General features: G+C 44.1%; 2 protein-coding genes across 8 annotated transcripts in view; one reads left to right on the top strand and one right to left on the bottom strand.

Moving 5' to 3' along the window:
* Positions 1–16,154, top strand: part of LOC131106805 (mitochondrial basic amino acids transporter-like) — a 33,812-nt gene extending 17,658 nt beyond the window's left edge. For 3 of the 5 annotated variants that reach the window (XM_078799273.1, XM_078799271.1, XM_078799272.1), the window contains 4 exons: positions 5,894–9,348; positions 11,668–11,711; positions 11,849–11,932; positions 12,265–16,154. In XM_078799273.1, coding sequence (XP_078655399.1) covers positions 9,321–9,348; positions 11,668–11,711; positions 11,849–11,932; positions 12,265–13,005 — 897 coding nt within the window. In that variant the 5' untranslated portion in view covers positions 5,894–9,320 and the 3' untranslated portion in view covers positions 13,006–16,154. Of the gene's footprint in view, positions 1–2,140; positions 2,563–5,893; positions 9,349–11,667; positions 11,712–11,848; positions 11,933–12,264 lie in introns of those variants that run through there. The other 2 variants (XM_078799274.1, XM_078799275.1) reach the window with 2 other exon arrangements.
* slc25a47a (solute carrier family 25 member 47a) lies at positions 5,236–9,503 on the bottom strand. 3 transcript variants are annotated; one of them, XM_058056246.2, is made up of 7 exons: positions 9,451–9,503; positions 8,834–9,030; positions 7,341–7,384; positions 7,197–7,268; positions 6,633–6,812; positions 6,168–6,426; positions 5,236–6,109 (listed from the first exon to the last, which is right to left on the bottom strand). In XM_058056246.2, the coding sequence occupies exons 2-7, from the start codon at positions 8,841–8,843 to the stop codon at positions 5,796–5,798; spliced, it is 879 nt and encodes a 292-aa protein (XP_057912229.2). In that variant the 5' UTR covers positions 8,844–9,030; positions 9,451–9,503; the 3' UTR covers positions 5,236–5,795. The 3 variants fall into 3 exon arrangements, with proteins under 3 accessions (XP_057912229.2, XP_078655396.1, XP_057912228.2); XM_078799270.1 differs by having other exon boundaries at positions 6,633–7,268; positions 8,839–9,030; XM_058056245.2 differs by lacking the exons at positions 8,834–9,030; positions 9,451–9,503 and adding an exon at positions 8,238–8,416.
* Positions 16,155–16,364: the final 210 nt, after the last annotated feature.

Here is a 16,364-nt window from a genome sequence, read left to right as displayed (position 1 = left end):
CAAACAGACGTAGCGTTAAATTTGACTCCGGTGACGCATACTGGGAAGAACCGTTCTTTCCCAATAAGGCAGCTTAGCGGACGCATTAGCTAACCCCCCCCCATACACACACACACATGTCTGTTGTTGCAGTGAAGACACCGAAGCGATGCGATTATGTGAGCGTCAAGGCCCAGGACACGGAGGAATGTCGGCCATTATTCCTGCTTCCATGCGGCGTGTACCCATATGTCAAACTCAATGCTTCAGCGGCCATCACAGCGCCTTTGTTTGTTTGTTGCCGGCATCAAAAGTTCAATTATAAAAGTGGGCTAGCGTTGTTGTCGGACAAACATGGCTACGCCACGGACGTCTCTCCATGGGAACGTCGCAGAATGTCCAGGGCTAAAAGCAAATGCGGTGTGGACCAAAACACCGCTCCATGATCTGATGTCTTATGTCATTAATTGGGCCCTCGCTATTATTTTCACGTCCAGGGGAGGTGGCCATCAAACGGCAGCTGGTCGCAGGCGAACAAAAGCTGCCGGCCTCACGCGCTCGTCCAAAGGGATACAAGGCTTCTTTTGTAAGGAAGCCCGGTCTCCTCCTGAGCCCTGGGCGAGTTCAAGTGGGTGCATGGAGCGGACACCCTCCCCGCCTGAATGCCTCAATAGAATTAAGAGGTGCTGAAAAAACATAAGATAATGTAGCTTGGACTTGCAGCCACAACATTAGGTACACCTCATCCAGGCGCTGTCGTCAGGAAAAATAGAACCTCTATTCCATCACTGCATCCGTAGCATATCCGAATAGTTAGCACTAACTTTTCCATGTCATATTTATCATTGTCTTTATCATTATTTACATTCTAATATCTACTGTAGAAATAAGGCATTATAGCCTTATTCTGCAATTAAATAACCCCCCCCCCACTCACACACAAAATTCTACTCACCCCTTAATGACGACATGATAAAGGGTTTTTTGGAAAATGTTGCAAAATTATAAAAAATAAAAAAATAGCATGTGCATAAGCATTGACAGCCTTTGTCGAGCACCTTTTGTCCACTTTGGCCCATTCCTGCCTCGTTCCATCGGCTTGGTCCGTGTGCCCTGTGATTGGCTGGCCACCAGTCCAGGGTGCACCCCGCCTCTCGGATGAAAACAGCTGGGATAGGCTCCAGCATACCCCCACCCTAGTGAGGATATGGAATAGAAAGATGGATGGATGTTTTACTTCAAAATATTTGAAACTTTTTATTACATGTATAGAGTATTTTGACACCAAAATACTGGTTTTGCTTCAAAGTATTGGTGCATTTTTACTTCATGTAAGTATTTTACCCATCATAATTTGTCTTGGCTTTACTGATCCCTCCTGCTACGTCTTCTTCTTCAGCTGTAGAGGTGTTGAGTTACAATGCCATCTAGTATACGGAGTTGGAAGGTCAAGCTGTATTCGTATATGGCGTGCCCCGTAACGTAGATATCGTGATTTCACCGCCCCGTGGGCATCCATTGTCATGTGACTCCAGAGCTGGACTCCCAAAGATGCGGCTTAAACGTGCGCTCGGCTCGTTGTCCTGCTGAAAGATGGTTGGGTTGGTGGGGGGCTAAGTTGGCTTTACTGATCCCTCCTGCTATGTCTTCTTTTTCAGCTGTAGAGGTGTGCTAACAATCTGAGTTACGATGCCATCTAGTGTACGGAGTTAGAAGGTCAAGCTGTATTTGTATACGGCGTGCCCCGTAACGTAGATATCGCGATTATCATCCATTGTCATGTGACTCCAGAGCTGGACTCCCAAAGACACGGCTTGGACGTGCGCTCGGCTCGTTGTCCTGCTGAAAGATGGTTGGGTTGGTGGGGGGCTAAGTTGCCTTTACTGATCCCTCCTGCTACGTCTTCTTCTTCAGCTGTAGCGGTGTGCTAACAATCTGAGTTACGATGCCATCTAGTGTACGGAGTTAGAAGGTCAAGCTGTATTCGTATACGGCGTGCCCCATAACGTAGATATCGTGATTATCATCCATTGTCATGTGACTCCAGAGCTGGACTCCCAAATACACGGCTTGGATGTGTGCTCGGCTCGTTGTCCTGCTGAAAGATGGTTGGGTTGGTGGGGGGCTAAGTTGGCTTTACTGATCCCTCCTGCTATGTCTTCTTTTTCAGCTGTAGAGGTGTGCTAACAATCTGAGTTACGATGCCATCTAGTGTACGGAGTTAGAAGGTCAAGCTGTATTCGTATACGGCGTGCCCCATAACGTAGATATCGTGATTATCATCCATTGTCATGTGACTCCAGAGCTGGACTCCCAAAGACACGGCTTGGACGTGCGCTCGGCTCGTTGCCCTGCTGAAAGATGAGCCGTGGCCGCAGCCTGGGGTCAAGGTTCATCCAGGATGTGTCTGCACATCGCTGCATTCATCTTCCGCCTGCCGTCTGCCGCTGAAGAACATCCTCAGGGAACCATCCTTCACGGCAGACGGGGATGACGGGGATGACGCCTGGCAGGTGTACTGCACACGTCTCTTTTCTGCCGTTTTGGGGACGCCTTGCCTTCCACTGATGAGTGTCTCCAAAGGTTTGACTGGGATGGCACTTTGTATTTTTATATTCATTTTGTATTATTTTAAAAAGTAAATACACTTCCTGTATGCTTATAGTGTTGATCAGGGTCGGTTGTGTTGATTGATTGTCCCGCCGCACATTCTAGAAATTAACAGGAAAACAGCAGAAAGAGAACAAGTAGAGTAGCATCCATGACCATGTATTTACGCATGTATGTATATCCGAGGCGGCGCCACCAACAAAGGTCGGGGTCATGTAGACGGCTTAGGCGGCTAATCTTGCTCAGAACATACAGAATGTACGCCATCACTTATTAACGTTTCAGCCGTGGTTAAGCACATAACACAACACGAGCGTCTCCGTCACACTTTCACACGCTAATTAGACACGTCCGCTTTAAGATCTTTAGCTCACTGCAAACAACAACACCGCATTTGTTCCTTTTCACCCCCCCCCCCACCCCCCCACACACACACTGCCCCCACCAGCCTCCAGTCCTTGGAGTGCATTCTGCAGACCGATTTGAGTCCTTTTCGCCCTTGAACGCAACATTGCCCCTCCAAGTGATGGATTTAGTTGACATGAGTGCGCCTTCACTTAAATGGGCTGTTTCCAGGAAATAGCCCCAGCCGCTCTCTTCCAGGTTCTCCACGGGTATAAATACATCAAAACACCACCGTGTTACCTTCACTTCGAAATATTTCTCTATTTTGACTTCAAAATACTGCTTTTTATATGGATGATTGGATGTTTTACTTCAAAATATTTTAAAGTATTTATTACATTTATAAAGTATTTTGACACCAAGATACTAGTTTTGCTTCAAAGTATTGTTGCATTTTTACTTCATGTAAGTATTTTACCCAACATAATTTGTCTTTCCTGTCAGAGCTCCCAAAAGATAATGTGTGTGTTTGTTTGTGTGTGGGTGGGGCTAAGTTGGCTTTACTGATCCCTCCTGCTACGTCTTCTTCTTCAGCTGTAGCGGTGTGCTAGCAATCTGAGTTACGATGCCATCTAGTGTACGGAGTTGGAAGGGCACGCTGTATTTGTATATGGCGTGCCCCGTAACGTAGATATCGTGATTTCACCGCCCCGTCCTTCGCCCCTCTCTCCCTTCCTCCCCTTCCTCCACGTCTATGCTGATTGATGCCCCATGAGGCCTTTTGCAACAGGCCCCGGCCGCCCTGCGTGAGCTCCTGCTGCAGATTTACCCAGCAGCACGCGTCACCCGCGGGACACGTTCACCTCCCAAAATAGCCCAGACACCAAACTGCGGCCTACGAGGACCAAACGGCGAGCGGACGTGATGCCAACCGGCACATGTCTCCTTCGGGGCCTTTTATTGCGTCACCGTTAAAGCTCACAACTGGGCGTTAAAGTGAGGACGTGATATCGTGACGATGTCCTCTGACTCGTAATCATTTATGGCATCCTTCACTTCTGCCACCAGCTTCCTTTTACTGGTCAGCAGCCATTTTGCTCTCCTCTCCCTTCAAATATATTGCCCTTACCGAGAACTATTTCTGGTTTCTACTTCAACATACTTATCAATTTTTACTTTTACTTCAAAATATGTGTGTATTCACGCTTTGCAACATTACTGTATTTTCACATCAGCTTATTTATGACTTTTTACTTCAAAATATTGCTTTCACTTCAAAGTATTGGAGACAAACATGTTTGACGTTTTAGAGTTGTTGTTGTTGTTCATACCACCATTATATCAACACATACATAAATATGGCCTATTATTAGTCTTTTCAATCATAAAAAGGGCTAAGTGACGTACAAATACTAATATTCAGGGGATGCGTTCAAAGACGTTGGATATGTAGTATTCCACACTGGCCACTAGGTGTCAGTAATGCTACTGTGTTGAGACAGAAAGAAAAACCGGAAGTGCAAAGGAACAATGCTAACACGTCAGTCTACGCAGTATTACACTGTATATTTCTGTATAGTACTGTAGTATTATATTTTCTCTCATTATGTCAACCATATTGGGTAATATGAGTGTAAATGGGGGCGTTATTTCATGTCTAAAGGGTTCTAACAATGTTTAAAAAACGTATTTGGAAGGTCATGAACAGGTTTCCTTTGCTCCAACTGTACAAATATTCCATTTATAAATTTGGAGTTCTATGAATTCACTTATCAGGACGGGTCTGGGAACCAATTAAGAGCCTTTTTTTTTTACAAAATAAATAGTTTTTTCAGTCTGCAGCCCCGAGGGAACATAAATAAATAATGTAGGGGGAGAAAGGACGGCTTTTTGTGAGGTGTGAAACTGTGAAGCTACAGGACACACTTCCGGTCATAGCTGGTTTCAACATGGCGAAGATCGGATAAAAATGCTTCTGGTACTGTAACTACAGGAACGCGTTTTTAAATTCTGTGGTGGTTATTCGGCTCATCTTTTGAGAAGAAAATGCTAACATCCTGCCCTAGCTAGTACTGGAAACAAGTTTCGCACAAGTATTACGTCATCTCGCAAAAGTGTCGAAAGTTCTCGAAATTTTTGTTTAGTTTCTTTTTTCAACTCAATCATTTTCCCCTCCAGGTCCCCTGGGGCTCCGTAGATATGCGTGCACACCCCTGCCGTACGGTATTTGCTACCTAAATTGCTAATTAACTAAGAGTTAATGTCACATTTAGCACACAATTATGGCAGCCTTGAACCAATTCAAAGATGCATCACTTTATTATCATTAAAGGCACATTTCATTAATCATATAAATGCTAAATATATTGAACTTTCCTATATCCCACATTTCGTCTACAACGATGAGGCTACATGTTTTTATGTAATGGTTTTAAAAAGATGAAACCTGCATAATAGTTGCTAGTTGTGCGTCGTGCAGCTTGTTCAACTTGTTCCAGCAACAATTGGCTGGTGGACGGACGCCCTCTGGCGGCCATATGTAGCTATTGCTTCATGTACAGTACAAGTGCTTTTGTTTCTGAGCTTGTAAATGCTAGAATGGAAACAAAAACATGGAGGAGTATGTATCAGCCCTGATATTTTAACATTAAAGTGTCAAAATAAGTATGTATGTAAGTAAGTATTAACTTATGGATTTTCATGAAGGGAAAACCTCCTTCCACAGGCTTTGCTATACATCATAAAAGGTGTGAACTTAGCATGATGACTTAGCATTTTTGCTGGTACTTGACCATGTGTTGCTTGAGACATCGCCTGTAGACAATATTGAAACATGTTCGGATTGAAAAGGTGGTAAACTGTTATTCCAGGCCGACTGGAGGGGCGTCCACGCTGTCGGGCGCAGCTCTCAGGAGGCCGCTGAGCAGCTCGTACATGACAAACACCACCATGTTGACAGGGAAGGCACGCAGGCAGTTGATGCCCAGGCTCCGGAAGAAGACAGCAGGGCCCTCGGTGCGCGCCGTCTCCGCGATGCAGTGGAAGAAACCTCGATAGCGCTTCCTCTCCCGGGCGCCGTCCATCTGCAGGCGGGCCTTGATGACGTCCATGGGCGTGCCGACGGTCCACCCCGCCATTCCCGCCATGCCTCCGGCCAGCATCACCACGCTCCAGGCTGGACCAGACAGCAGAGGTGTGATCACGTCTACCAAATATGATGACTCATCATTTACCTGGCTTTTCGCTGCTGCTTTCTGTCAGCCAATCACAAATGCTGCTGTAGGTCAAAAAGTAGGTGGCGAAGGACGGCCCGTCCCTCAGCATGAGAGCACCGGCGCCCCTGTAGAGCCCCCGGACGCCCTCCTCTTTGACGATGCTCAGCAGGCAGTGGATTGGACCACGGTACTTGGGTTTGCCGCCTCCTCGCCTCATGGACTCTGTCTGACACTGAAGACGCACTTTGACCATGTCGCCTGGAGACATCACTGATGTCTTCACCGGGAAGGGGGGAGGGGGGGGCATGCAAGAAACATGTGCTGTCACCAATGTAATGGATGTTATTATGCAAAAGCACCACACTTCGCTGCACATCCTAAAAATAAAGCCTGTAGCTCTAGCATCTAGGCTAACCTGTAAGCATAATGCTAGCACTGTAGCTCACATAGCTACGCGAGCTAGTTGTATCGGCCACACGTTACCTGCATTATTCCGCCTGCCAGGCCAGACAGGAAGACTTCCAGCTTGGTGTTGGGGCCGTGAGCATCTCCTCTGGCCTGCTTCAGGCACTGCAGGCAGTTCCTGTAGGTGCCAAACACCACGGATGATGTCATGGAGATGGTGGTGACGGGTAGCAGCATGCCTTTGAAGAAGCCGTGCACCTGAACACACCACAGGGTATAATATATTGTTATAGAGGTACATATACAATACAGTAATCCCTTTATGGCAGTTTGTTGGTTCCAGACCCAAACATGATAAGTAAAATTCATTATAATACATTATAAATATGCATATTATGACATATTTAGCATAGAAAACCTGTTTACAAACTTCTAAATAGGGTTTTGCAACATAACACCCCTGCAGTTCCTTTTACATCCCAATTAACCAATATAGTAGTCACAATAAGACATACAAGACCGAAGTACAGTTTTAACGTTTAATTAGAGCCCTCTAGAAATAAAATAGCACCCCTACAGTTACCTTTACACTCCTATTACAAAAAGAAGTGACAGGTGGAAGGATTTCTGCCGTTTCATTACCCCTTCTTTGGAAAATGTGGCCACTGCACACTGCCATATTCCGGTGAATTGTCTTTGGGTTTGGATCCGCACCTAAAAAGGGATGCACTGAGCGTTGTTACAAATGCTTTGCACGCTTGCATATTTGACATGAACACTGTGTACCTTAACAGTGTCCAGAGGGTATCCCACCGCCACGCCGCAGGCCCCTGTGTGTGTGTGTGTGTCAACAGGGATGACAACATTAAGGACACAAGCAGAGTTCAAGGTGCGGCAACACACATCTTGACGCACACATGACACAACTTGTCATGACTTTGTCTACTCATGTCTGCAATTGCTTGGCATTCTTCAACGTGTGCAATTATTTTCGACTTTGGCTGTTTTTGCGGGGGTGTCCAAATGGTTTCCTGAATAATCCTAAGGTTACGGGGGACAATTTGACATTTTTATATTTTTTTATTTTGACAAGAGGCTACAAAATGTTGTATACACATTTTAAAACAAGCTTTTTTGTTATTGTGTTAGTCTCTTTCGATTGTGTCTTTTTGCTCTATTTTCCCCATTTTTGCAGTTTTTTTTTTATATGAGTATTTCTTCTATGTATATAATACCAATACCAACGAGCCACGTGCCACACTTTGGACACACCTACAAAATAAGAGCAGAGCGCTACTCATGTATAGAGGATCTTTGACTAGTGCATTTACAGCAGCGATTGAAACAATTAACTCTATTAGCCATTTGTTGAGGTTTTAGTCTTACAATAAATAAAATATGTCTCCCAGGATAATTTAGCTGTACAGTATATGTATGCAAAGCATATGAGAAAAGAATTTTGTGGTTAAACCGGCTTTTCAGGTTCATCCTGCCTAAAAAAATACAAAGAAAAACACTTTGCATTGCATATTTGAATAGAACATTAGAACAAACATTTTGTTTGTTTGTTTGTGAATAGTTCTAACAAACCAATAAATCAACCGTTCCATCACGAGTTGCTATGCCATGCTATGCGTCTTGTATGCTAGCAGGCTAACAGCAACACGCAGTGTAGCTCTTTACCTGCCAACGAGCCGGACACGAAATCGGCGATGTGCATCGCGTCAGAATGCAAGTGACTGACATATTGTTGTAGCTCGACGTCTTGTGGCCATGCTGCTTTGTTATCGTTCTCTGCATTGGCGTCACCTTGACTGATTACATGACATCCGGGGAGGAGTGCCCTGGCTGTCAAAACGTAGTGAGTCGTTCGCGAACGAGCTGGCAAAACAGACGGTTCCACATCAAGAGCATGTTAGTATGATTCGAACGAGTAATTCCGATTACTAATGTATCGTACTATCATTTATAGGTATAATGACACAACATTTTATTTATAAATGTTAAATCACAAAAGCTGGACGGAGTATTAAAGGCGCGTTTTGGAGCCGAGTCAAATGATCCGGATCACGAAAAACACCCACTCCAACGGTCAGCACCGAACACGTCCGATTTCAGTCGACAATTGCCGAACATCTATGTTAGTGAAAACAGCTGTTGTAGAACTCCATCAGAATGCGGTTTGGTTTATATACACATTCCACCCAACTCGGTTGTGAATTATACAATTATGCTCTCTCACAGCGTTCGAAGCAAAACATCAAACACACATTTTTCACCTGACCTCATTCAAACACTTGGAGCCCTTTTCACCCTGTAGCCAATCACATGCCTGCTGAGTGAACACGGCAAGGGTGTCGGCGTCATTCCTCTCTTCTGATTGCTGAGAAATTCAACGCGGGCCAATAAACCCCGCCTCCTTGTCGGTCTCTTTCTGTGACGTCACCCCAGGCTGCCACTGCCTCCAAGGCAACCACTTTGAAGCACACGGAAGACAGAGCGAGGACATATAGGTCAAGAGTGCGTATGTGTTACTTTAAATAAATAAATACACAACAAAATCTAAGCGAAAGAGACATTATTTGCAGGCGGAAGTGTTTTTTGTTAGGAGTGAAGAAAGACGCTGGCCAGTGATAGCTAGCTAACATCGTGTCAATTAGTTGATTAGCTAGATTACACAGCCAGGAAGTCGGAAGTGTGGAATAGAAGAAGGCCAAGGTGTTCTGTTGGGTTCAATTATTCAAAGGGACTCAGTGAGGAGCGGGAATGGACTTCGTGGCTGGCTGCATTGGAGGTAAACAATTGCCTTTTATCCCATCACATCACATCGCATGACAACACTTGCTAGCTCGCCTTTAAAGGCTAAGCTAGCAGGTGGTGATGCTACTGGTCTCACCTGTCTCTTTAGTTTTATGTGTTGCTGCTGTGCCCACACCAGCCCAATGTCCCGAACCGACCCGCCCGCCCCTCTGTGATCGAAGTGATGCAACTCTTCCTCCGGATTACCAATGCAATTTCAAAATACCACCGCAGGACGGCACACTCGTAAAGTAGACCCATTCACTTCAACGTGCAGCATTGATAGATACGAGTGCAGCTTAGTCAACAGTATTTTTAATCAAATCACAATACATGCAACACTGCTAGCAAAGCTGGCAAATGCAATTACATCCTTCACACACCCAAGGAGAAGCATTCCAATATGGTGAGGCTGTATGCATTGGATTGATGTGGGCAGTCCTCTAGTGTTACACATGTTGTGTTGTTGTGACCTGCAGGTCTTTATAGGTCATGCACTTGGAGGTTGGGCATGGTCATTTCATTTCATGGTCTCCTCAACAGTAAAGTAGGCCCACGTCATTGAAATGAAATGGGATACGAAAGTCATGCACAGGTGCGTCTTAGTAAAAAAAGGGAATGACTACATGAATGTGTTGGGCTAAAGTTAACTGAAACAAGTATGCCACGCTGTCCTTGTGTTGTGGTGTAAAAAGGTTAGAGGTTCTCCACTGCCAACTTTGAAGTCAGAGAGTAAAGCACAACATAATCATAATATTACAAAACAACAGGAATGTTGTAAGAATATATGAATATAACAAATAAGATGCAATATTATGTCAATTACGTTATTGGGTTTGTAATCAAATTTAGTAAAAGTACATTTTTTCTTGTTAAGTGACTCACTAAACTCACCATATTGACTTTTTTCAAAAACACAATAAGTAATTCTTGTAATGTTGTATATTTTAATTTTCAGGTTTTTTTTTTTACGTCATAACGTTCCAACTTTGTTGTAGTAACATCAATCAGTTTTTACACAATTCTGTTTAGCATCTGCTGTATTAGTCCAGTTTTGGTGACTATTTTTGCAGTTTACAATGAGTTCAGTCACAACCACAAATGTCAACATAGCCACCAAATGCTGTCCTCAAGGTCACGTCGTCCTTGTGGTGTGACAGAAAATAAATCCCATCAGTCAAGTTTAGCTTGATGGTTAAACTTTCCACACACCCACCCCTGCAATGGCCAATCCCAGCCTTTGTCCACCCTACGCTTGGTTCACCGTGACGTCCTCTAGTGTTTTTTGTCGTGGTTGCTGGAGGTCAGTGGCCGCTGTCATTGTGTCAAACACACACACACACACACACATGCTTGTGTTGTTTTCCTGACGCTCTCAGCTGAGAGCTCGTCTTTGCAATCAGGTCATGTGACGAGAGCAGGTGCTTATGTGGGATTAGCTTTACCGTAGCGTGGTTTGTTTACAACCTCTGACACCCAAGAACAACCTCATTCTCCCTTTTTGGCCTACGTACCCTTCCTTAGTCACATTTCTAAATCTTTGTTGTTTCCTTTTCAGGCGTATTGTGTTACATTTTTGCAAAGCCAGGAGTAAATTCTTCCTTTGTGGGGATTGTGATGCAGACTAATTATTAATAGACTGTCAAATGGTGGTATATTTATTTTTCGGAGGGAATTGTACAGTAGATTGATAATTTTTTTAATCGATGCGTTTGTTGTCACACAGGGAACATCAGGAGACTCTTGTGCAGCAAACACAGCTCATAGTTGGCAGGTCAAAATAGAGTGCAGTACTTGGCTCCAGCCAGCAGAGGTGCTGTTGAGTCAATCTCAAATTCAAAAACTTGACTGAGCTTTATTATTATTATTATTTGCTGGAACTTTAGTGGTTCTTCGGCATGTGGCCTCAGGGAAATTAATTTTGTTGTTGAACTTGAATGGTGCACCCATTCATTATCGAGCTTTAGATGACACGCTGTCAATCAAAACGGAGCATTCTTGTCTTTTATAAAGACAGATTGTTGCGGTGTGGCTCTTATCAGGGCTCCTGTTCCATGTGACTTGTGTCTTGACTGGATGTCCTTGAGCACCTCCTAATATCTAAATACGTCCTGCCCCCACCCCGCCTGTCTGACGCTGTATTTGTATCCAGTGTGAATGTGCTAGCTAGAATATCTGCCCTGTGTGGATGTTCAGCAGGATGAGGATGAGATGATACAAGCCGGCCACATTCCGTGTTTGTTAGTAAATAAAATAAAGACAGGAATGTTAACAGCGACGGCATGTCTAACACATTCTTCTCGCTCGCTCTCAGGTGCAGCTGGAGTCTTGGTTGGTCATCCTTTTGACACTGTAAAGGTATTTTATTTTTAAAATAAATAACTGTCAAAAGTGGTGCATGTTAAACACAGGAAGGGCCACTTTTGACTCATTTTCACACAAAACACAAAATCAAGTACTTTACTCTTAACTTGACCTTGCTTGTGTGCTTCCAGGTCAGACTGCAGGTGCAGAATGTCAATAAGCCTCTGTACCGTGGAACCTTTCACTGCTTCCAGTCCATCATGCGCCAGGAGTCGGTATGTAGGAGGGGCTACGGGAAAAACAAAGGGCTTTTCCCTGAAAATGTACATGTGTGAACCCCATCACATTTTTTCGTGACCAATCCTTACACCTTTTTTAGAAATGTGACACCCTTTCATTTTCTTTTGTTGTTTTTAGACATGAGAGAGATCGCTCCCCTCCACCCACCATGCATTATTTTAGATGTGTGATGGTGGGGTTTTTGGACCCTGAAACATCCCACCCCCACATTTAAAAGAAAATAAGAATTTGTAGAATAAGTGTTATTTACGTAAAGAGATGTTTAACATTTGGAATGCTGAAGCGTGTTGAATGTGACTCCTTGCAGGTATTTGGTTTGTATAAAGGCATCGGCTCGCCCATGATGGGCCTCACCTTCATCAACGCCATCGTCTTCGGCGTCCAGGGGAACACCATGCGACTGCTAGGTCGTGACACACCCACCAACCAGTTTGCAGCGGGCGCGGCCGCCGGCGCCATCCAGTGCGTCATCTGCTGCCCGATGGAGCTGGCCAAGACGCGCATGCAAATGCAGGGCACGGGCGAGATGAAGTCGTCTAAGAAGATGTACAAGAACTCTCTGGACTGCTTGGCTCGCATCTACAAGCGCGAGGGCCTGTGGGGCATCAACAGGGGCATGGTCACCACCTTCATCCGCGAGACTCCCGGCTTCGGCTTCTACTTCCTGGCCTACGACGTCCTGACGCGCCACCTGGGATGCGAGCCCGAGGACCCCTATATGATTCCCAAGCTGCTGTTTGCGGGCGGCATGGCGGGCATCGTCTCGTGGCTGTCCACCTACCCGGTGGACGTGATCAAGTCGCGTCTCCAGGCCGACGGCGTGGGAGGCGTCAACCGATACAGCAGCATCGCCGACTGCGTGCGGCAGAGCGTGCGCACCGAGGGCTACATGGTGTTCACGCGGGGGCTCACCTCCACGCTTCTGAGAGCCTTCCCCGTCAACGCCGCCACCTTCGCCACCGTCACGCTGGTCCTCATGTACGCACGCGGGCCCCAGCCGGCGCCCGGGGACTGCGAGTCGCCTCAGACCCAACGCTCCAACCTGTGAAGGGGCAAAGGTCGACCGCCGCGCCTTCAACTACACGGCACTTTATCACAGACAGGTAGGGAGCCACGGACCCTTGAAGCGCCGCCGTCGCCGTCATGGCTGCTTTTTATTTCCAAGCAATAATTGACCTGTTAGGTGCGGCGACATATTTACTTCCTGGAAGCTTCCAGCGCAGCTCACACCGACATTCATACATCCTCCAAATATAATGCACTTCCATACGCATATCAATGTTCTTACATCTACCTGCCTTGCTGGATTTGACCTATGAGGGGAGAACAAAGCACCTTGCCCAAGGGCGTGACCATCGGCCGTCACAGAAGAAAAAGCTGCATCACTAAATAAGCCAGTTGCATATTTCAATCCAACATATGGATTATATATTTCATTGATCCCAAGATTCTTTATTCTGCATCGCTCCTGTCAAATCGCGTGGAAGGAGGCAGCATGCAGGGACCAGGAAAGGGATCCAGGCTGCGTTCACACGTGTCACGTTTGCTTCCCTTACAGCGAGCTCAGTGTGAACACAAGCATCAAACCAAACACTCTATTAAGCTCTTTAAAAGTATATTTTACAAGCATTTGCTGAAAAGTAACATGGTCAAAATATCAGAATATTAAAATAAACAAACTATTCAAACTAGCAGACAACTTTACAACCAGTTATTCTACGCAATACATCACAAAAGCTGTGTAAAAGTAGATTGTACATACTTTTGGTGAAACCTAAATTGGTCAAAGTATCCAAATATGAAAATAACTGAACTATTCAACTCGCAGCAGGCGGCATTTTGGTTTGGAATATTGGAAATATTGTCAGTGATAAAAGCTCTTAAATTATATTTTACAAGCTTTTGGTGAAAGGTACGCTGGTAAAAGCAGCAGAATATAAAAACAACCTACTTCATTTATGCACTGCGTCATGTTTGATGGCACCAAAGCACTTTAAAAGTATATTTTACAATTTTGGGGTGAAATCTCACTTGCTGAAAATATGAGAACATGAAAATAACTTATGTATTCCACAGAGCAGACGGCGCCTGTCTTTGGAATATTTGCGTAAAGTTATGTAATTTGTGATGAAAGCACTTTAAAATTATGTTTTACAAGCTTTTGGTGAAATTTAGACTGTTAAAAGCCTGCCTATGACACATAGTTGTCATTAAATCTCAAAGTATATTTTACAAGCTTTTGTTGTATAATATGAATATGAAGCTACCATACGTATGCTAGCCAACACAAAGCATTTTGGGTTGACGTCTTTGATGTTATGAAAGTCGATTCCGCACGTTATGCAAATGCACATGTTTTATAGCAAAGCACACGTGTGAACGCAGCAGAAGGTCTAGGTGTCCAATGGGTTGAAATGATTCATACCTGATGAATGTACTGTATTTATGTTCCAGTGGTGGATTAATATTGCACCTAATCTGGATTGGGGCTTTTTAATTACTGTTGTTTTTGGTCGGGACTAAATTATGTTAAAGTGGTTTCATCTCTGATGGATTTTAATCCCAATCCTGAATGTTGCTGCAAAGATATGGTGCACACTCAAAGCGGAGGCGTTATTTTTGTAGATCTACGTCCATACATAGTGGGACGTCCCACATGCACTAGAAAGACAAATATGATGGCCGCAATGTATTGTTCGTTTTCTGTTTTCCTACTGAGACACTTGAACATTTACAACTGTGAGGAGGAGGAGGAGGAGGGCCGCAAGCAAAGAATAACAGAAAAACCTCATCTTCAAATCTTTTTTATAATACAGTTGGAACATTTCGACAAAAATGTTGGACAAGAATAGAATCTTAGAAAAAAAAAAGTCTGATTGAATGAGAAGATATTGATGAACTACACAAAGAGCAAAGTTGTGTTGAAAGGTTGAGAGTTGCAATAGTTGCATTTTCATTTGACTAAACTAAAGTTGGAATATTTTCACTAAAAGTCATAGCTGGACAAAAATAAAAACAAAAGTTATGAGGAAATAAATACTGCGTTAAATTCTAACATTTTTCCCCACTACGGTTGTGGCGTTCTCATGAAATGATGCTTTTTTTTTTCTTTTGGTTGTGGCCCTTTGACCTTTGTAAAACTTCCTCCTAATGGCAATAAAGATAGCCTTGAAACAACAAGGAGCTTCCGTAGCAAACCTCATGTATGAACAACACGCCACAACATACGTCACTCTTTGGTACACTACCGTCGTACGTTAGCATACCTCCTGTATGACTATCCTATGGTAGACTACCACCGTATGCTAACATACCTCCTGTACGACTATCCTATGGTACACTACTGCTGTACGTTACCATACCTCCTGTATTACTATCCTATGGTACACTACCACCGTATGTTACCATACCTCCTGTATGACTTATCCTATGGTACATTATCGCTGTATGTCACCATACCTCCTGTATGTTACCATTCCGCCTGTACGACTATCCTATGGTACACTACCACCGTATGCTAGCATACCTCCTGTACGACTATCCTATAGTGCACTACCACCGTATGCTAGCATAACTCCTGTATGATTATCCTATGGTACACTACTGCTGTACGTTACCATACCTCCTGTATGACTATCCTATGGTACATTACCACCAAATGTTACCATACCTCCTGTACGACTATCCTATGGTACATTACCACCGTATGCTAGCATACCTCCTGTACGACTATCCTATGGTACACTACCACCAAATGTTACCATACCTCCTGTACGACTATCCTATGGTACATTACCACCGTATGCTAGCATACCTCCTGTACGACTATCCTATGGTACACTACCACCAAATGTTACCATACCTCCTGTATGACTATCCTATGGTACACTACCACCGTATGCTAGCATACCGTACCGTACATCCCATACGACTTTCCTACCATACAGCCTGTACGGCAATACAACTGTTGGCCAATCAGACAAGCCGAGCTGTAAAAAAAAAAAAAAAAAGCGTATACAGAGCTATTTTTCATGCTGATAGAAGTGTACAGATTGAAACATTTTATTTTGATCGGTTGTTTGTGAGAGTTTAACTTAAAAGTACATAGATTTTCTATTTTTATTTGTGAACAGCGACAAATGGTTTGACAAAATAGTTTGGAATAATGAGCTGAATAAATAGATGAATGAAATCATGTCCGATGTGTTGGATGGCATATTTTCACACATTTCCACTTTTCATATCGTCTTCACTGGTCTAAAACTAGGCTTTTTTTTTAAACCCTCGGTGACAGTTGCACCACTTTTATTTGCCACAAGGGGGAGAGAGAATTGATTTCAAAAATTAATACATACACTGATTTGGGGTTAGTTAAAAAATGCACGTTGAAGCAAATTGGACTTAGTC

The sequence above is a fragment of the Doryrhamphus excisus genome, linkage group LG19 (assembly GCF_037039965.1).
Source record: "Doryrhamphus excisus strain RoL-2023G ecotype Guam linkage group LG19, RoL_Dexc_Guam_v1.1, whole genome shotgun sequence".
Lineage (NCBI taxonomy): Eukaryota > Metazoa > Chordata > Actinopteri > Syngnathiformes > Syngnathidae > Doryrhamphus > Doryrhamphus excisus.
Note: the sequence above shows the minus strand (reverse complement) of the source record. Positions and strands in the feature narration are given on the sequence as shown.

Excerpts from the sequence above, each read along its gene's own strand:
- slc25a47a (XM_058056245.2), bottom strand. The coding sequence starts at position 8,274 with ATGCACATCGCCGATTTCGTGTCCGGCTCGTTGGCAG. Across the intron at positions 7,269-7,340 it reads ACCCTCTGGACACTGTTAAG|GTGCGGATCCAAACCCAAAG; the intron begins GTACACAGTGTT and ends ATCCCTTTTTAG. Across the intron at positions 6,427-6,632 it reads TGGCAGGCGGAATAATGCAG|ACATCAGTGATGTCTCCAGG; the intron begins GTAACGTGTGGC and ends TTCCCGGTGAAG.